At 46.1% G+C, this 21,053-nt stretch overlaps 1 protein-coding gene across 1 annotated transcript in view; it reads left to right on the top strand.

Annotated features, from left to right (window-relative positions):
• ATP10B (ATPase phospholipid transporting 10B (putative)) overlaps window positions 1-21,053 on the top strand; it is a 137,636-nt gene that overhangs the window by 75,867 nt on the left and 40,716 nt on the right. Inside the window, exons 10-14 of the mRNA XM_052644143.1 lie at window positions 6,463-6,654; window positions 8,072-8,672; window positions 11,395-11,504; window positions 14,285-14,411; window positions 17,504-17,688. Of these exons, the coding sequence (XP_052500103.1) occupies window positions 6,463-6,654; window positions 8,072-8,672; window positions 11,395-11,504; window positions 14,285-14,411; window positions 17,504-17,688 (1,215 nt within the window). The remainder of the gene's footprint in view (window positions 1-6,462; window positions 6,655-8,071; window positions 8,673-11,394; window positions 11,505-14,284; window positions 14,412-17,503; window positions 17,689-21,053) is intronic.

The following is a 21,053-nucleotide window of genomic DNA, read 5'->3' as shown; positions in this document are numbered from 1 at the left end:
GCAGGAGCCCCCTTGAGAACTTATAGAAATGCAGATGCTTAGGCCTCACTCCAGACTTGCTGAATCAGCATCTGTGTTTAAACAAGATCCCTAGCTGATTCAGGTACCTGTTAGAGTTTGGGAAGTACTGGCATCATTTTTAAGGGTTTGGGTCTAGCATCAGCAGAACTGGGTTCAGGACTGAGCTCTTTTATTGATTTTGAGACCTTAGACAAGTTACTTATTTGCAGTGAGCCTCATTCACTTCACTAATAAAATGGGAGAATGATAATAGCTATTTAATGCTGTTATAATGACATAATATACATGGAAGCCAGGCTTCCCAGGTGACATCTGTGGTAAAGAACTTGCCAGACAATACAGGAGACATTGGAGATGCAGGTTCAATCCCTAGGTTGGGAAGATCCCCTGGAGAAGTCAACCCACTCCAGTATTCTTGCCTGGAGAATCCCATGGACAGAGGAGCCTGGCAAGCTACGTGGGATTGCAAAAAGTCAGACACAACCAAAGTGACTTATCACACACATGGAACCACTTAGCATAGCATTCACTTTGTTGTTAGTTGTCAATAGACACAATCCAGTGATAATAACAGGATCCTTGAGGGTGTGGTGTGAGGTCAGAGAGCACCTTCTTCAAAGAGGAAGCCTTGGGGGTTCTGCTATAGAAAGAAATTCAACCAGTTGGGTGCCTGGTTGCCACAAAGGTCTAATCGGAACAACCAGTAGCCCCACAGACGTGTATTTCTCTTCCTTCAGAGAAATAGACTAGCCAAAGGGCCCAGAGGTGAGTAAGGGGCGCTGCTTTCTTGCTAAGTGTCCTACATGCCAAGTTCCTAATGTTAACGAACCAGATAGGAAATCAATGGGCTGTGGGCAAAGGGAACCAGGAAGAAGCTGCCCTGCAGAAACAAGTCTGTGTGAATGGATAAAGCTGCCGTGACATCTGCCGTTGACACCTGCAGGCTGGGCCTGCTGCCAGTGCCAGAGACCAGTAGGCCCTTCGCCGAACTTCTTTTAATGCATTGCTGTATGATTGGAAGGAAATACTAAGAAGCAGTTTTAACAAAGAGCCCCTGTGAGTTCATCGGTGGTGAGGTAGTGTCTTGCCCTAGATAGGAGTCAGGCAACAAAGGTTTGAGCGAGTGCCTGCAGGCTGCCAGGCACCGGGACACATCGCAGTCTCTGCCCTCATGGCACTTAGAGACTAGAGAGTAAACGGACATGCAATAAATGCCCATTAAATCATTTTATCTGTGTCACCGTTTGGAAATACATAATGCATAGCTTGGAGCAAAGCAGAGTGCTGTTGGGCTGAAGTCAGGTGGTGTGAAATCTGTCCTAGTTCTGACCCTGATTCAATGTGCAGTCTTGAAAAGTTCACTTCCCTCCTCCCTGGCACCCAGTTTTATCATCAGGAAAAGAGGGGATTTGGCTGTGATGACATCCAAGCTTGTTCCCAAGTCTGGGTATCTGTGGTAAGGGTTAAAAGCATCCCATTTAGGTACCCTCACCGAAAAAAAAAAGATAAAATATTTTCTGGAAAAGATCCCCATAATCCCCTTTATAATCTTGTGGACTGTCTGCTGAGCCCTAAGGATTAGATATGCAAGCTCACTGAGATGCCAGACACTAAAAATGCCAGCAGTCAGCAAGCAAGAATCAAAGGCTACTTCTTTCTCGTGGGGGATCTTGCCTGGCATGGGGGTTAAAGCGCATAAATTCTAGAGTTGAACTTTCTTGAATCAACTGACTATATGACCTGGACAAGATGCCTAGTCTCCCTGGGCAGCAGTTTCTTCATTTGAAATGCAGAGGTAACTGGGAGAATAGTAGTTGTTCAGTCACTCAGTCATGTCCAACTCTTTTCAACCCCATGAACTGTAGCACATCGGGCTTCACTGTCCTTTATCATCTATCTCCCAGAGATTGCTCAAACTCATGTCCATTGAGTCCATGATGCCATCCAACCATCTCCTCCTCTTTTGTCCCCTTCTCTTCCTGCTTTCAACCTTTCCCAGCATCAAGGTCTTTTCTAATGAGTCAGTTCTTCTCATCAAGTGGCCAAACTATTGGAACTTCAGCTTCAGCATCAGTCCTTCCAATGAATATTCAGGACTGATTTCCTTTAGGACTGACTGGTTGGATCTCCTTGCAGTCCAAGGGACTCTCAAGAGTCTTCAACACCACAGTTCAAAAGCATCAACTCTTCAACACTCAGTCTTCTTTATGGTCCCTCTCACATCCATACATGACTACTGCAAAATCATAGCTTTGACTAGACGGAACTTTGTCAGCAAATAATGTCTCTGATTTTTAATATGCTGTCTAGTTTGGTCATAGATTTTCTTCCAAGGAGCAAGCATCTTTTGACTTCATGGATGCAGTCACCATCTGTGGTGATTTTTGGAGCCCAAGGAAATAAAGTCTGTCACTGTTTCCATTGTTTCCCCATCTATTTGCCATGAAATGATGGGACCTACACAGCATATTAAGAAGCAGAAACATTACCTTGCCAACAAAGGTCCATCTAGTCAAGGCTATGGTTTTTCCAGTAGTCACGTATGGATGTGAGAGTTGGACTGAACTGAGTGCCGAAGAATTGATGCTTTTGAACTGTGGTGTTGGAGAATACTCTTGAGAATCCCTTGGACTGCAAAGGGATCCAACCAGTCCATCCTAAAAGAGGTCAGTCCTGGGTGTTCATTGGAAGGACTGATGTTGAGGCTGAAACTCCAATACCATGGCCACCTGATGTGAAGAGCTGACTCATTTGAAAAGACCCTGATGCTGGGAAAGATTGAGGGTGGGGGAAGAAGGGGACGACAGAGGATGAGATGGTTGGATGGCATCACTGACACAATGGACATGAGTTTGGGTAACCTCCAGGAGTTGATGATGGACAGGGAGGCCTGGCATGCTGCAGTCCATGGGAAAGAATCAGACACAACCAAGCAACTGAACTGAAGCGATTGGGACCAGATGCCATGATCTTAGTTTTCTGAATGTTGAGCTTTAAGCCAGCTTTTTCACTCTCCTCTTTCACTTTCATCAAGAGGCTCTTTAGTTCCTCTTCACTTTCTGCCTTAAGAGTAGTATCATCTGCATGTCTGAGGTTGTTGATATTTCTCCAGCAATCCTGATTCCAGCTTGTGCCTCAGCCAGCCCAGCATTTTGCATGATGTACTCTGCATATAAGTTAAATAAGCAGGGTGACAATATGCAGGCCTTGACACGCTCCTTTCCCAATTTGGAACCAGTCCATTGTTCCATGTCTGGTTCTAACTGTTGCTTCTTGACCTGCATACAGTTTTCTCAGCAGGCAAGTAAGTGGTCTGGTGTCGCCATCTCTTTAAGAATTTTCCACAGTTTTTTGTGCTCCATGCAGTCAAAGGCTTTAGCATAGTCAATGAAGCAGATGTTTTTTTCTGGAATTCTCTTGCTTTTTCTGTGACCCAACAGATGTTGGCAATTTGATCTCTGGTTCCTCTGCCTTTTCTAAGTCCAGCTTGAACATCTGGGATATAGGTAACATGCTCCAGGGATGCAGTGAGATGACAGATATACGGACCATCAGAAACACTCCACAGATAAGCACTCTCATTACTGTTAGGGTAAATCGGCTCAGAGTTCTTTGAACAGTGTTGGTAAACTGATGACAGGTACTGGAGGGACCCTGAAATAAGGTTAGAGGACTCAGCATGGGAGTATTGTGAAGGGAGCATACTGCTTTACTATGACCACAGAAAGGAAGACCCTAGACGTGCAATCAAGGGGTCTGATGTGCAATTCTGGCTTACACTGACTCCTTGAGTGGCACTGGTCAAGTCAGCCCATCCTTCTGGCTTTCAGCTGAGATGAGTTTCATCTCTGGTTGGGGCTGTGAGAACCCAGTGAGATGCATAAATGACCCTGTTGGAGAGGTAGGATGAGCTCCATCACTGTGAGCTCCTGCTGTGACAACTGCACTCAAAGGCACAGACGGTGGGTGGTCCTCGCTCCTTCCTAAGCTTTCTGAAAGCGCAGACACCATATGGTGCGGATGGTCCACCATTACTCACTACAGGGCAATGAGAGGAGATGCCGGTGATGCAGTGTTACTAGCACTCCTCCTTTTCATAAACAGGTTCTTTGCAGGAAACTCTCCTCTTAATATGGGATGAACAAGATGGAAGTGTAGGTGCTGGCTCTGTGAGAGTCCTCCAAATGAAGGTTAGAGCTCTCTGGAGCGTGTGCTCCACGTCCTATCCACTTCCCCTGATCAACTGTGCAGGTGGAGACCAGAATCTCATCCCTCCAGTACCTCCACGCCCATCTGTGTTTCCTCCCTGTGACTCTCCCTGTGACCTATGCCTGCAGACCAGGGAGCTTAGAATCTGATCTCTGGGGTAATTGCAGTTGGTAGTCAGAGAAGACACAGTCCGAGGACACTTCCCTACAGGATTTTTTTTTTTTAATTTTTCATTTTGCATTGAAGTATAGCCTATTAACAATGTTGTGGTAGTTTCAGGTGAACAGCACTGGGACTCAGCTGTACATACATGTATCCATTCTCCCCCAGTCTTCCTTCCCATCCAGCCTGGCACATAACATTGAATAGAGTTCTATGTGCTACAGTAAGACCTGGTTGATTATCCATTTTGAATATAGTAGTGTGTACATGACCTTCCCAGACTCCCTAACTATCCCTTCCCTCGGGCAATCATAAGTTCATTTTCTAAGTCTGCCCCACGGGATGTTTTTAATTTCAACTTGGGTTCTAGTTTGTAAAACTTGCCGGCTTATTGGCCCCTCAGTCTTCTCTCTGCATGTATCAGTCAAAATTCCTTCAGTGCATCTTTTTCAATCATTGACTCTTCTAAACTTGAATGAACCTGTGAACTCTGAGCATTGATAGAAATGGCTGTATGTAAAAATGTCTTTACAGAATGGCTTTTGTCATATCTATGAAGAGCTGGTGTTTATTGAACTTCTGCTTCACATCAGGCAGACGTGAAGTTCCAGAAGAAACTTTGGAGTTCCAGAAGATACAACTTCATAGAAAGGGCAGTCCATCTTTCAGGCTCTTGGTTTATCTCTAGGGATATTAAACATGGACATAAGAAAATTTAATTTAAAATATAGGCAATATGTAGTGAATTCTAGAGGGATGGAAGAAGTGGCAGTTTCAACAAAGATGTGAAAAAATTGGAAATCCATGAGTCAGATCCAGCCCGCAGAGTTTCTTAAAAAGAAATTTAAAAAAACACCAAAAACAGTCCTTACATCATTCTCTACTTTATCTTGAAAAACGCAGAGATTTAGCAAAATGCACCAGCCTTGGAGCATTTTACTAGCAGAAGAGTCACCTCCTTTTAGATGGGGTGGGACTTGCCGGGTCTCACAGCCCCACTCCCCCAGCCCATAGTGTCCTCATCTGTAACTCGGCCATCTTCCCTCATTCACCTTACCTGCCTGACTCCTGTGGATATTCTCAGCTCGAGAAGCTGCTGCTGAAGCTTCTGCCTCAGAAGGCAGATTACTCACTGTGGCTGAGTCAGATCTCATGAACCCATGGAGTTTTTATGGTTATGAAGTCCAGGTAGGATTTGGGTAGACGGGAGAGGACTTCCAAAAGAGTGTGATCAGAGGCCTAGCAGGGGAGTATACCCCCAAGAGGCAGCCACCAGACCACCTGGCTGAGCTGAAGGACCATGCACAGAGTGGTGGGAATCAACAGGAGAAATGCAAACTGGGAAATAATTTAGATGCCAGACTGAAATGATCATGTTCACAGTGAAGATCTGAAGATTTTTTAGTCTCAAGAATACCTTGAGGGAAATGGTGTCTTAGAAGGATGTATGGGAGATCTACATATGAAGGGTTCGAACTAAACCAGGTGAAAGGCAGTCACCTCACTTTAAAGGCTGAATTGGAAATCCAGAGGGCTTCCTGGGGGACTCAGTGGTAAAGAATCCACCTACAATGTAAGAGATGTGGATTCGATCCCTGGGTTGGAAAGATCCCCTGGAGGAGGGCATGGCAACCCACTCCAGTATTCTTCGCTGGAAAATCCCAGGGACAGAGGAGCCTGGTGGGCTACAGTCCATGGGGTTGCAAGAGTCAGACATGACTGAAGCAACTGAGCATGCATGCACAGATGCATGCATGTGGAAACCCAGGCTGGAGGGCTAGAGGGTCTGAGCCTGGCTGGAAGCATCAGGAATGAGGGGTAAATGGTGGGAAAATGCTGCGGGGGCAGAACCACCAGAGCCTATATAACTGATGGACACGTGGGCTTGAGGGAAGGGAAGGAACCAAATCAGACTCTGAGGTGAGCAGGCCCAGGTTAGGGAAGACATGCTGGGTGCAGGATGCAGGAAGGACTGTGTCAGCCTTTCCCGGGCATAAGCGAATCTGCTGCAGGGGGCCTTCCTCCCCAGTCCCTTCAGGAAAGACTCTGACCCTAGCCTTTCTCTCCCAGGAGAAAGACGTGACTCCAGATAAAAATCTCCTGTCCAAGGTGCGAGACGCAGCTCTGTGGCTGGAGACCCTGTCAGATGGCAGAACCCCCAAGCCTTCCCTTGCCACTGCCTCCTCCATTGCTGACTTCTTCCTTGCCTTAACCATCTGCAACTCCGTCATGGTCTCCACGACTACTGAGCCCCGGCAGAGGGTAAGGACCAGTGATGGTGTGGCTGGGATGGATGGGAGGAGCAAAGGCGTGAAGGGGGTGCCCTGCACAATAGCACAAAACACTTGGGTCCTTGTCACACTGTCACCGTGTCATCACTGTGAGACCTTGAACAAAGCTCTTGTCCTCTCTGGGCCTCAATCTCCTTATGTTTTAAATACAATATAAGAAGTTTCATATGAGTTTTCTGTGTAGATTTCACATTTTGTGTCTGTCTGCAGGGTAGACGTTAAAAGTTAACATTTACTGAGCGCTTGCTATGTGCAGGACTCTATGCCAAACGTCGCCTGCACTATCATTTAATCTTGATGGCCCAACAATCCTGTGGGGTATGTCTTTGGATTTAGCAAGTGAAGAAACAGTGGCTCAGAGAACTTGAGTAACTTAATGAAGGACATATGGTGAATACATGGCAGAACCATCTGTATGATTCTATCATAATATCACGGTTTACTGGTATCTGATTTTTAAAGGGGGGGTTAAAAAAATGAACACCTTGTGTGAGGTTTTGCTAAGTTAGAGATAACACAGCTGGGTGGCCATTTATAAAAGATTATACTTGGAGTTATTTTTCAGTACTGAAGATCGATTTATTTTGATTATCCACATACTCTCACCCAAGCTCTCTTGTAAGTGATGAATAAAAATAATGGGTGTTACAACACTTGGCCACAAAAATCAAGAAAAAGAGGGTTCATCCAGGTACCAAACCAGAGCCCCTATTATTGCACCCAGGTTCTAAACTACCCTGAAAAGTCAGCAAGTAATCAGAGGTTCTGCAGGGAACTTTGGGAGGCAGGAAGCTTTATGTGAGAAGTTCTATGTTCAAGAAAGAAAGAGGTATACCTTCCAGTTCTCAATTTTCAAGCTAATGGAAGGCTGCAGCTGGCAGGTAGCTCAGAAGCCTCTGGAGTCAGACAGAACCAGATGTGAGAGCCAGCTCTGCCACCTACAAGCTAGGTGATCACAGCCCACTTAATCTCTTTATGCCTTGGTTTCCTCATCCAGAAGTTGGGATAATGATAGGATCCCGTAGCCCTGTTGCTGGGAGGATGAAGTGAGATGCTGCATGCAGAAATATAGCAGGCAAGGTGATGATAAGGGTTCAGGGCCCGTGAACTGCAACCCTGAGTCTGGCTTTTGTCTCCTTTGCTTTGCTTGGCCCGTGATCAAAGTGGGATGTCACCACCAATCCCTAGGAAGTCAGGGCTGGAAGGAAACCAGTGGCCTAACCCTCTCACGTTTTAGTTGGGTAACCCAAGGCTCACAGAAGCGGGAAGGCTTGCCCACCATCATTGAAGTGGATGACTGCAAAATGAGCTTCACATTCTGCCATAAGGCAGCTCGATAGTTTTCCCAACCTGAAGAGTCATGTTCTCCTTTCCTCTTTTGCCTCAAGGTCACCATGCCACCCTCAACCAAGGCTCTGGGGACATCCCTGGAGAAGATCCAGCAGCTGTTCCACAGGTTGAAGCTTTCAAGCCTCAGTCAGTCCTTCTCATCCACTGCACCCTCCGACATGGACCTAGGGGAGAGCTTGGGGGCCAACATCCCCACCACGGACTCGGAAGAGAGAGATGACGGGTCAGTGTGCAGTGGTGGCTATTCCACTGACGGCGGCTACAAGAGCAGCACGTGGGAGCAGGGCGACATCCTGGGGGCAGGGCCAGGGGCCTCCCTGGAGGAGGTGCTGCAGGCCCCAGCCCTCAGCCTGGCTGGTCCCGAGCTCTGTTATGAGGCTGAGAGCCCTGACGAGGCCGCCCTAGTGCATGCTGCCCATGCCTACAGCTTCACACTGGTGTCCCGGACACCCGAGCAAGTGACCGTGCGCTTGCCCCAGGGCACCTGCCTCACCTTCGATGTCCTCTGCACCCTGGAGTTCGACTCTGTCAGGAAGAGGATGTCTGTGGTCGTGAGGCACCCGCTGACCGGTGAGATCATCGTCTATACCAAGGGCGCCGACTGCGTTATCATGGACCTGCTGGAAGACCCAGGCTGCAGTGAGTCTGTCTCATCGGGGTCTAAGAAGAGAGGGTTCTGGTGTTTAACTGGTGGCATGGAATGGTAACTGGGGGGCTTGAGCTACGGTGTCACTCAGTCCAGCAGGTCCCAGCTGGAACACAAGCCCTCAAGATGTTTTCCTCATAGCATCTTCCTTAACACACACTGCTCCCCACATCTCCGTGACCTGGAGAATTACAGAGCTTGTTAAAGGCATTTAAAAAAGAGGATCCTCTTTATTTATCCCAGTTTCTAATTTTCCAAACTCAGTTAAACATGGGTGCTCCATACACAAATTCCTCCCCACCCCAGGACATCCGTCAATATACCCTAGAAAATACTGTGGTCCTAACTCTTAGTTTTGGGGACAGGCCAACTGAACCTGAAGAGGGAAGTGACGTAAAAGAAGAAGCTCAGCCAACTAGTGGTGAATCCTAGTGGAGGTGTCCTAAATCCTGGTTCAGAGCTTTTGTCACACCACCAGAATTCTGCACTGGGCTTGATTTGCTCTGGGAAACCTCAGGGGATGCTCTTTATCATCCCTTTCCCCAGCCTCCCCGACATGGATTTTCATTAACTTGCTCCAAGCCAGAAAAATGTTCCAAAGTCCCTACATTATCAGTGTCCAATTTTGGAGCAGCATGAATTAGCGTGTAGCCACTTCCTGATTGCTAACAAGGAGAAGACAGTTATGGGGCTATGATTCTCCCAGGACAGGAGATTCCAGCCAAGTTTCAGAATTGCCCAGGCAGCCCTGTGCCTGCTGCATTGTCAGCTATGGATCAGAGCCAAGAGGTTCATGGGGATTGATGAGTGTTTAGAATGGGAAGGGAGCTAATTAAGTGTCTTCATCCCCAGACTCTGGCAGGCAAGCGGATTCAGTATTTCGGAGTCAGGGGAGCCACAGCATTCCATTCCTGAACAACAGCTTTCCACACTGCCCTGGAGATATTTCTTAGTTCCTCACCTGATTCCAAAATGGATGAGAGATGCCTCCAATAAAAGATACATATACGATGTTACCATGAGATTTAAGAAGCAAAGATTTCAAAAGCAGGGGGGGAAATAACCTCAGGTTTAACATATGTACAATGTTAGAACAGTCAGTTTGACCCTGAGGTCCCTGGTAGCCTGAGCAATAAAGTAAACTCAGAAGTACAGAGGTAGAAGGCAAAAGGTGTTTTTAATCTCAGGAGCAGATGTCTTTGAATATAAAACATCGTAGATAGTGCTCCAAAAGACAAGGCACAAAGATTGTGCTTAAGGCATCTGGAAACCAGTAACATCTGAAAAATAAGGAAATCATCTTTGAAGGGATTTTATACTGCGTAAAAGCAGGCTTAGAGTAGTATTGGGAAAAAAAATCAGAGCTTTGTTGGACTTCCTCATACTTGTCTTACTGTAAAGAATTGTACTTTTAATTTTGCTTTATATGGAGGGATGGATACAGGGCACGAAATTTGTTTACTGCTTAGGGTTACTAAAGATCTCAAGCCAGTCCTGGTAAAGAAGAATTCTGATGTGTTTTTCAAGCTTAGACTTACAAAGTGCTGCCACTGATTAGGGATGTCTGTGATATCTCAGATGAAGGAAGTGGTGATGGCATCGATCCTGTCCCGTAAACCGCCAGCCCAGGCTGAAAAAATCTTTTTTATCTGATAGATAAAAGTACTGAAATTTCAAACAAAAAAGATAAATTTCTTCTAAGAGAAATGTATTATATAGGACTTCAAATGGGGGACTTTGAGCTACACAATGAAATATTTTTCACACTAGATTTACAGGAATCCAAAAAATATTTTTTTGAAGCCTAACTCAGCAAACCCAGTATCGTAAGGAACTTAGCAGTGAGATTTAAGTCTCTCTCCATCTTGGAAGCAACTTGCCATAAGGACGAAAGTAGATTACAGAGCAGGTGATGGATAGCATTTTTAAGACTTAGCAAACAGCTGGTTGGAGCTTCCCAGGTGATGCTAGTAGTAAAGAACCCTCTTCCCAATGCAGGAGACTGGAGTTTGATCCCTGGATTTAGGAAGGTTCCCTGGAGTAGGAAATGGCAACTCACTCCAGTACCCTTGCCTAGAGAATTCCATGGACAGAGGAACCCAATTGGCTATAGTTCGCAGGGTCCCAAAAAGTCATACACGACTGAAGCAACTTAGCACACATGTAAACAGCTGGTTATTCAGGGCTAAACGAGTCACAGGGAAGACTTCTTGTTCTTTGATTCAGCAGGCCTTCAACTGGCCCTTCAAGTCTCTACTATTTAAGTTCCCAGGTGATTCTGATGCAAACAGGTATTTGAGTTTTCCATGCTTTTTTTTTCCTGCACAGTATATAGGATCTTAGCTTCCCAACCAGGGATGGAACATAGGCCCCTGCATTGGAAGCACAGATCTTAACCACTGGACAGTCAGGGAATTTCCACAAACAAGCATTTGGGAATAATACTTGAAGCCGCCTAACTTCCCTAAATAGTACTTCTCTCAGCCAGACTTTTGATGATCAGATATAGAGAGCGGCCAGTTTAAGGACCCATGGAGTTACCACTTTGCAGGGCAGCCTGGAAGAGCAGCTTCGTGCTTGTGACAGGGGTATGTGTGTGGGGGTGGGGTGGGGGTGGTATAAGGGAATTCCTCCTCTAAAGACTGCAGGGTGTTAGAAACAGAATCCCTGAGCATTTTGTCCATGACCTCATGGGGAACAATGACTATTTGACAGTGACTGACTCTGATGTGGAAATGAAGATGAGGAAAATCCGAGCCCGGACCCAGAGGCATCTAGACTTGTATGCGAGAGATGGCCTTCGAACACTGTGTATCGCCAAGAAGGTAAGAATAAATTCTGCGTTTAGTGTCCGAAAGGCTCCGACCCTGCTTGTGTCTTTTCTGTTTCTTGTTAGAAGATCCTCAATATTGGTTCTTCTAATATTTTCAAAATTGGCTATCCTGACCACACAGACCCACAACTCTTGACACTCTTGCTGGGACAGAAATCTGAGTGGTAAGGTTCCTTATCAGTGTAGCCTTGTGGTTCCCTGCTTTTCATTGTCTATGTAATTGTTAACCTATAACTCATGATTTTTAATGTTGTAATTTTGCCTTTAAATATCCTCTTACCTTTTCCATCATTTGCTGAGACCTAGAAGTTGGGAGATTTTATGTGATCACATACAAAGCTAGATTTCTGGTTTCTCTTGAAAATGCAGAGGATCTGGAAAACTGGATTACCATTCTTGGATAGTTTCAAATACTATAGCCAGGTAGCAGCAGATTCCTGCTGAGGAATACATTCTTCTGCGTTCCGGGGTTGGTCACAGTTCCTACCACTCTCTATCACATTGCCCTCGGCCCAGCTAGATTCAAGAAGGTTACCTTCCCTGGGCCCTGCAGGTCTTTCAGTTTGAAGCCCCTACAGGAAAGGCAAGCCAAGAGCTATGAATCCCAGAGCTGGAGTACCTAAAATTAGATAGGGGAGCTACAATGGGCATGCATTTCAAGATGGTTAAAAGTGATTTATGCGTTTGAACTGTGGTGTTGGAGAAGACTCTTGAGAGTCCCTTGGACCTCAAGGAGATCCAACCAGTCCATCCTAAAGGAAATCAGCCCTGGGATTTCTTGGAAGGGATGACGCTAAAGCTGAAACTCCAGTACTTTCGCCACCTCATGCGAAGAGTTGCCTCATTGGAAAAGACTCTGATGCTGAGTGGGATTGAGGGCAGGAGGAAAAGGGGACGACAGAGGATGAGATGGCTGGATGGCATCACTGACTCAATGGACGTAAGTCTGAGTGAACTCCGGGAGATGGTGATGGACAGGGAGGCCTGGCGTGCTGTGATTCATGGGGTTGCAAAGAGTCGGACACGACTGAGCGACTGAACTGACTGAACTGATAATTGATTTATAATGTTGTTAGTTTCAGGTGGACAATGAATCAGTTATACATATACATATATCCTTTTTTTTTTTAGATTCTTTTCAAACTTAATGGTTATCAGGGGGTAATGGGGGAGGGATAAACTAGGAGATTGGGATTGATATACACACTACTATATATAAAATAGATAACTAATAAGGACCTACTGTATAGCACAGGGAACTCTACTCAGTATTCTGTAATGGCCTATATGGGAAAAGAATCTAAAAGAGAATAGAAGCGGTTTCTTCTCCATAAATCCCAGAGCTCTTCATCTCTTTTGTGGTGCTTAGCACACCATAAAGTTTAAGAGCACCCACTTTAAAGCCAGGCCTGGGGCAAGTCCCAGTCTCACCGTTACCAGTGATGTGACCTTGGGCAAGTTTCTTCACCTCTCTCGGCTTTAGGATGTTCTTATCTGTAAAATGGTGCTAGTGTTCGCTACTTCATACAGTTGTCATGGAGATTCACTAAGATAACACAAGTAATGCTGGGACATTGACTAGCACTTTCTACTCTATAGATTGTAATTAAAACCTTACCACTTTCTGTATTTTATTGAAATTATCTATTTCTATTTCGCCTCCTCTGATAAGACTGTTCTTCCTCAAAAGTAAAAGACCTACCTGTATCCCCTTTGTTTTCCCCACAGTGCCATGCATGGGTGGGAAATTAAAGAATATTTGATGCTTAGACAAAGGAATCATTTATTGCTATAACAGACAGTGTGCATATAATGCCAACAGAGAGATCTAAAATGCTATGGACTCCAGAAGAAGAACTATATCCTCTGGAGGTGGTTTAGTCTCTAAGTCATGTCTGACTTGCGACGCCATGGGCTGTAGCCCACCAGGCTCCTCTGTCTATAGGATTTTCCAAGCAGGAATACTAGAGTGGGTGCCATTTCCTTCTCCAGGGGATCTTCCCAACCCAGGGATTTAACCCAGGTCTCCTGCACTGTAGGCAGATTCTTTACCAACTGAGCTACCAGGAAAGCCCCCTGTGTCCTCTAGTTGGATTTTTTCAGCCATTGGACACCTCCAGGAGCTAGTGGAATAGTCTACCAGGCTACACAAGACCTGTCTGCTACTTACTTTTCCAGCCTCATCTCTGGTCCTCTCCATCTGGCTCTCCATCCTTAAGCCAACTGCTGAGTTCAAGGAACAGAAAGAAAGCCAAGTTCACTGCTGTTTCACGGCCTTTGAACTTGCCTCTCCCCATGACTGAACACTTCTCATCATTGGATTTCAGCCTGTACATCACCTTGTCTAAGGGTCCTGGCGACCCAAATAAAAATAACCCCTCTTCCCACAGCTATCCCCCTACCCAGTCACATGCTATTTGTCTTCTGTATAGTCCTTGGGATGGTCCATTCTTTAAAATTATTCACTTAGATAGTGTCTCTCACCCTCTACTAGCACATCAGCCCAGGTCTGTAGGGCCCTTGTCTTTCTTGATCTCTACTGTATCTACAGTACCCAGAGCACCACAGAGGGCAACAGACATTTGATGATAATGGAACATGAAGATCAATCCTTCATCAATTCAAGAATATTAGAAAAAAATTTTTAAATCATTGAGGGGAAAGCCCCATCTAATTGTATAGTGAAGCTCAAGCTGGCCTGTAGGAGGTCCAGCACGTGGGCAGGGGAAGGAGACACCCAGAGTTGTGAACAAGCCTCTTCCCATCTCATAGGTCTTGAGTGAAGAGGACTTCAGGCGATGGGCCAGTTTCCGGCGTGAGGCTGAGGCATCCCTCAACAACAGAGATGAGCTTCTCATGGAGACAGCACAGCATCTGGAGAATCAACTCACCTTACTCGGTAGCTAAAAATAAGTTTATTGTTACATTTTTTAAAAGGAATGCTACAAGCTGGAAATCGCGTTCACAGCCTTGATTCTGACACTATTACAAATGTGTCTCAATTAGGAGCCTCCCTGGGGTGCCCTTCCAGGCATTTGGCGCCAGTGAGCTGTGCCGACATCCTACCAGACTCCACACCCTGCTTCCCGAGGATGCCCAGGAGCATTCCTGCACTCCCTGCTGGAGGAAGCCAGGTTGCTTCTCCTCCAGTCATTCAAATGTTTATTGAGCACCTACTGTATGCCAAGTAGCACGCTAGGTATTATGGCTACAAGAGCCACGGACACTGCCCTTGATGATTAAATAAGTAATTTCATCAGAGTGTGGCAAGAGTGGGACTGGGAGATGTAGCTGGTGGGATGGAAGCACAAAGGAGAAGGTGGCAACCTAGTACAGAGCCAAGGAGGGCACAGGAGGGCTTGAGCTGATTGCAGAAAGGGAGCTCATCAAAGCGGGAGGGTGTTCCACGAAAGGGAAGGGCCTGAATGAAGGTCTGGAGGTGAGAAAGCCTGGCTAGCCAGAGACTTAGAGGTCTGCCTTGGCTGGACCATGGAGTGTGAGGGAGACACTGGAGGTAAGGGAGGTCAGGAGGATGTAGATTAGGAAGGGCCATGTAAATCGTATGCTAAAGGTTTGGAAAAGGGGAGTTAAAGCAGGGACAGATTTATGTTTTACAAAAATCACTCTGACTGCTGCTATATAGAAATTAGATGGCTACCCTGGGGGAAAGATGGAAAGCATCAGCTAAGAGACAGCAGTGGATTTCTGTTGAAGGAAAAGCGTTGCCAAGGGATAAGGGAGAAATTCCTTTTTCAGATTCGTCTCCTCACAGCTTGGGAACAAGATCTAGGAAAGGCAATGCCTGCACAGCATCCACATACTGGCCACGTGGCCACATGGAAACAGCCTCCTTTGGGAGGCAGTGCTGACCTGGGGATGAAGGCCACCTCTTGGCCCCCGCACCCCTCTGAGCCTCTCTGCCTCCTCTAGATAAATGACACTCCATCTAGCTCAGCCAGGCCGGGGTGAAGGGGAAGACCTAGGGTGTTGCTGTAAGAAGATGGTAAAATCTCTTTATACTTAAAACGTGGCAGCAAGATTTAGTGGGATGAGTGGTGAGCCAGGGGAGGCAGTTTTGCACCGTACCTCCTTCAGCCTTTTGTTTCGTGTGTTTGGACTGCAGAGGCCTTTGTCTGCTGTCTCACGAGGCTCCCTGGAAAGCTGGTCTGGAGAACTCACTCTAACAGGAACCAGGGGGTAGCTAGTCCAGACAGCTCCAAGTACACCAGGCCACGACCAGAATGTCATCCCATTAGGGCCCCTGACTCCTGCACACCTTTCCCCTTGTTCCAGGGGAGCCTTCTGGCCCCAGCTGGTGAGAAGCGCCCCTGAGCCAGTTCGGCATAAAAGAGAACACATTTGTTAGGACCTGTCGGCTTCCCTGGCTGAGAAAGGCTCTCACCACCTGTTCCATTTTCTCTCTCACACCACTAAATGTGTTTTTCCTCCTCTCTCCACTCTTCCTCCCTGTAATACACATCAGCTTCAGTCTCTCACCTTCCAGGTTAATGCTTGGAGGAAAAGATGAGGGTCAGGCGTCATTTGTCATGGGATTGTTCTCCAGTGCACTTGGGCCTGAAATACAAAATGGGCCCATTTCAGGATGGAGAGGTTTATTTTTCTTCCCTCACAGTGGCTTAGGATAGAGCAGACTGGGGCTGGGAAGAGACTTCATCCTGCCACCAAGAAACTGCCTTGCCATTCACAAGCTGCGCTGCATTCACACCGGCTCTCCCAGTACAAAATGATCTTTTCAACATGCATCCAGCGTGACTGCTTTGCCAACCTATTGTCACTCGGGATTATTAAAAGAAATGGCATGCTTCACTCCTGCCCAGAGTGAAACGGACAGCCATTAGTCTGTGGTCTGAAACGAATCTCAATTAAAATGCAGATTTATTTTTGCTTAATCACTTGGCAACCATTGCATGTCTGGGTATAATTCATCAAGGTTGGCTCAAAGCTTGAGACCATTCAAAAAATGATGTAACTCACATCTTTAATTCCCTCTAAGAATAGTATTTTAAAAACCCAGCTCTATTAATTCTGTGGTGAGCACTTGCAGAGGAAAGACTTTAGTGCCCCCATGTCTTTCCACTCCTATTGCGGCTATGCTGGTCCAGCCACACCCGCTTTCCTCTGACTCTTAGCCCTGAGCTTCATCCTGCTTCCTCCACCCTCCAATCCAGTCTCTAGAATGATCTTTTTAAAATTCAAAACTGTCCATCACTCTCCAACTTAACCCCCTTTAATTTGCTACCAAGTAAATGCCAAATCCCTTCATGGCCTGATGGGCTCTCCATGACCCAGCACCTCCCGTCCCTGCCTCATCTCTCACCCAGCTCTGCCTCCCTTTTTGTGTCATCTTCAACTCTGACCTCTGGACTTTCACTCATTCTGCTTTCTCTGCCTGGAATTCTCCTCCTTCCCCACCTTCAGGGTTTATCTTCCACGTCTGAGATTGAATGGCACTTCCAACTTCCCTGGTGGCTCAGACGGTAAAGAATCTGCCTGCAATGCAGGAGAATCTGGGTCAGGAAGATCCTCTGGAGAAGAGAATGGCAACCAACTCCAGTATTCTTGCCTGGAGAATCCCTTGGACAGAGACTGGTGGGCTACAGTCCATGGGGTCGCAAAGAGTCAGACACGACTGAGCAACTAACACTTTCACTTGTTTTTCTCCCTCAGCAAGGCCTCCCCTGATCTTCTAGATGAAGTTCAAGTCTCCGGGTATATGGTTGCCTGGCACTCTGGGCTTCTCTCCTCCCATCACTCGGTTATAAATCCTTATTCAACAGGGCTTTGAGCTAAGAGAGGGTGGGGACCTGTTACTGCATGGGGTCTCTGTTACTGCTGGATCCTGGGTGCTTAGCACAGCCTAGAACATGGAGATAATCAATAATCACTGCCTGGTTTGATAGGGCCTTGGGAAGATTAAGCAGCTCCTTTTTCCAACAGAAATGTGAGCTATGCTGTCTTTCCTCATTCCAGGAGCCACTGGGATTGAAGACCGGCTGCAGGAAGGTGTTCCAGACACCATCGCTGCTCTGCGGGAGGCTGGGATCCAGCTCTGGGTCTTGACTGGAGATAAGCAGGAGACTGCGGTCAACATCGCCTATGCATGCAGACTCTTAGACCAGATGGACACCGTTTACTCCATTAACACAGAGAGTCAGGTGAGGCCAAAGTAGAGCCCAGATGTCCAGGTGCAGAGCGGTACCAACAGGTCTAGGCCAACAGGAGACAGGATTACGGGTACCCAGGGGCAGCACCACCACCACCCCCCCCCAAATCTTGGCTCTCCAGCAGTCCTGGTACTCTGCTTCATCCCCACACATGGTTGACAGGTCTATTTATATTCATCTAGCAAAACATAGCAGCAAGGTGCGGCTCTCCCAAATCCCACCCTTCGCCAGCCTCCGCATTCTGAATATGAGAAACTGAGGCCCACAGAGGGGCTGAGTCACTGCCCAAGGCCACCGTGTGGTCTCTATAGACAGACTAAGCCCCGAGCGCCCTTCTCTGGCCAGGCAGTGCTGTTTGCATCATTCCAGACTGTCTGCTCACAGAGTCTCAGTTGTTAATTTCTTATACTTTGGATTAACTCATCCATTGAAAAACCCTACCTAAATTGACATGGTTCTGAGTTTAAATTTTCGGCTCCAATTTGTAATATCAAACTGGTTGCCACAGAATGAAATCTGAAGAAAATAGTACACAAGACCCGTATGCTTTGATGGGATGGGAGAGAGAGAAAGATAAGCCAAGTTCAAAAATTGCAATTTTCAGCCTTAATAGGTTGTGAGTGGCAGGGAACAATGTTTGGAGAAAGAGGGCTGTATAACGTCTAAAGAAGTATATTTAAAGCTGCAATGGTTTTTCTATTTAGGAGGAAAACATCTATTTTCAGGAAGTAAACTGAAGAAAGTAAAATTTCACTAGTTCCTTGGCCGATGAACATGGGAAGCAGGTGTTGGCTCAGTTGCCCCTATCAAAGGGAGTAGTACTGGAATAGATGTGGAGTTGGAACAAGAAAGACACTGGGTTGTGGGGGTGGTAGGTGGAGGGCACTGGAGACCTAGAACATTCCATGGGGAGAAGGATGGAGAGAGGGAGGAAGATGAGAGACGAGAAGAACAGCACAGAGAGGCAGGAAGGATGACGGAATCTCACTCCTTCACTTTTGCCTGAGGCTGATCTGGACCTGAAACAGATGCTTACAAGTTTCATTTTGGTTTTCATTCAATGAAGAATCCATGTAATTTTTTAAGAAGAAGTGGTGTATCCTAATAAAAAGTGCCAGAGACCCTAAAGTGGCCTAAACATGAATTAGGAAAATCACTTACTTTCTTGTCAGGTGCACAGACTATGCTATGATTAGATGAAACCCCGGTGAATTTTCAAGATGAAAATAATCTCAGGGAAATCTTGGCATTAATATTATGCTCAAGAAAGAAAGAAATTTGCATCTCGCTTGAGTGCTTAATCCCTGTAACAGTGTGGATGTCTGCCTGCCCAGCTTGCAACGGCAATTCCATTTGCAGTGATCATTTCACTTCCAGGAGGAGGACATCAACATGCCTGAGTCCTCCTGAGAGGGATGGAGTGGTTTTCTGTGGATTTTGTTAAATGCAATGCCTTCCTGTAAGACGCTGAGGATGTTTGTTGATTAATTAGCTGAAGTTCCCAAAAAACAGCAGCTCACACCCAAATTGAGCTCAGTCACTGTTAACCATTTTAAAGATGTCCATGACCCTCCAAAATGGTACCTGAATGTTGAGCACTGCCCACACCCCGGGCCCACTAAAGCTGAAAGATTAGGCTTTCTCATCCTGTTGAAAAAGTTTGAGTACAGAGAGAACACAGAGTCAGCATCACTAACTCAAAGGACATGAGTTTGAGCAAACTCCAGGAGATAGTGAAAGACAGGAAAGCCTGGCATGCTGCAGTCCATGGGGTCGCAAAGAGCTGGACACGACTTATGACTGACCAACAGCAACAGAGAGATGTTAAGACAGAAATGGGGGAAATCCATTCTAAATCTGACTTATTTATATCCCAGTTTAATGTAATTACATATTCTGTATGCATTTTTTCCAATAGTTTTAATCTGTTTGATTCTATATACATGGATTTCAGTTCAGTTCAGTCACTCAGTCATGTCCGACTCTTTGCGACCCCATGAATCGCAGCACGCCAGGCCTCCCTGTTCATCACCATCTCCCGGAGTTCACTCAGACTCACGTCCATCGAGTCCGTGATGCCATCCAGCCATCTCATCCTCGGTCGTCCCCTTCTCCTCCTGCCCCCAATCTCTCCCAGCATCAGAGTCTTTTCCAGTGAGTCAACTCTTCACATGAGGTGGCCAAAGTACTGGAGCTTCAGCTTTAGCATCATTCCTTTCAAAGAAATCCCAGGGTTGATCTTCAGAATGGACTGGTTGGATCTCTTTGCAGTCCAAGGGACCCTCAAGAGTCTTCTCCAACACCACAGTTCAAAAGCATCAATTCTTCAGCGCTCAGCCTTCTTCACAGTCCAACTCTCACATCCATACATGACAACAGGAAAAACCATAGCCTTGACTAGACGGACCTTAGTCGGCAAAGTAATGTCTCTGCTTTTGAATATACTATCTAGGTTGGTCATAACTTTTCTTCCAAGGAGTAAGCGTCTTTTAATTTCATGGCTGCAGTCACCATCTTCAGTGATTCTGGAGTCCAAAAAAATAAAGTCTGACGCCATTTCCACTGTTTCCCCATCTATTTCCCATGAAATGATGGGACCGGATGCCATGTTCTGCGTTTTCTGAATGTTGAGCTTGAAGCCAACTTTTTTGCTCTCCTCTTTCACTTTCATCAAGAGGCTTTTTAGCTCCTCTTCATTTTATGCCATAAGGGTGGTGTCATCTGCATATCTGAGGTTATTGATATTTCTCCCAGCAATCTTGATTCCAGCTTGTGTTTTTTCCAGTCCAGCGTTTCTCATGATGTACTCTGCATAGAAGTTAAATAAGCAGGGTGACAATATACAGCCTTGACATACTCCTTTTCCTATATGGAACCAGTCTGTTGTTCCATGTCCAGTTCTAACTGTTGCTTCCTGACCTGCATATAGGTTTCTCAAGAGGCAGGTCAGGTGGTCTGGTATTCCCATCTCTTTCAGAATTTCCCACAGTTTATTGGGATCCACACAGTCAAAGGCTTTGGCATAGTCAATAAGGCAGAAATAGATGTTTTTCTGGAAAAGAAATGCAAAAAAGCAAAATGGCTGTCTGGGGAGGCCTTACAAATAGCCGTGAAAAGAAGAGAGGAGAAAAGCAAAGGAGAAAAGGAAAGATATAAGCATCTGAATGCAGAGTTCCAAAGAATAGCAAGAAGAGATAAGAAAGCCTTCTTCAGCGATCAATGCAAAGAATTACATTGATTTAGGACTATTGTTTCTTTGTTATGTATCTTAAAGTGATAAGCAAGTTAAGAGAACTTTCAAAACTTCAGGGTTCTCATCCATAAAATGAGAGAATTACCAACCCATCACTGGAAGT

The sequence above is a fragment of the Budorcas taxicolor genome, chromosome 7 (assembly GCF_023091745.1).
Source record: "Budorcas taxicolor isolate Tak-1 chromosome 7, Takin1.1, whole genome shotgun sequence".
Taxonomy (NCBI): Eukaryota; Metazoa; Chordata; class Mammalia; order Artiodactyla; family Bovidae; genus Budorcas; species Budorcas taxicolor.
This window is presented reverse-complemented; position numbering and strand designations above follow the sequence as displayed.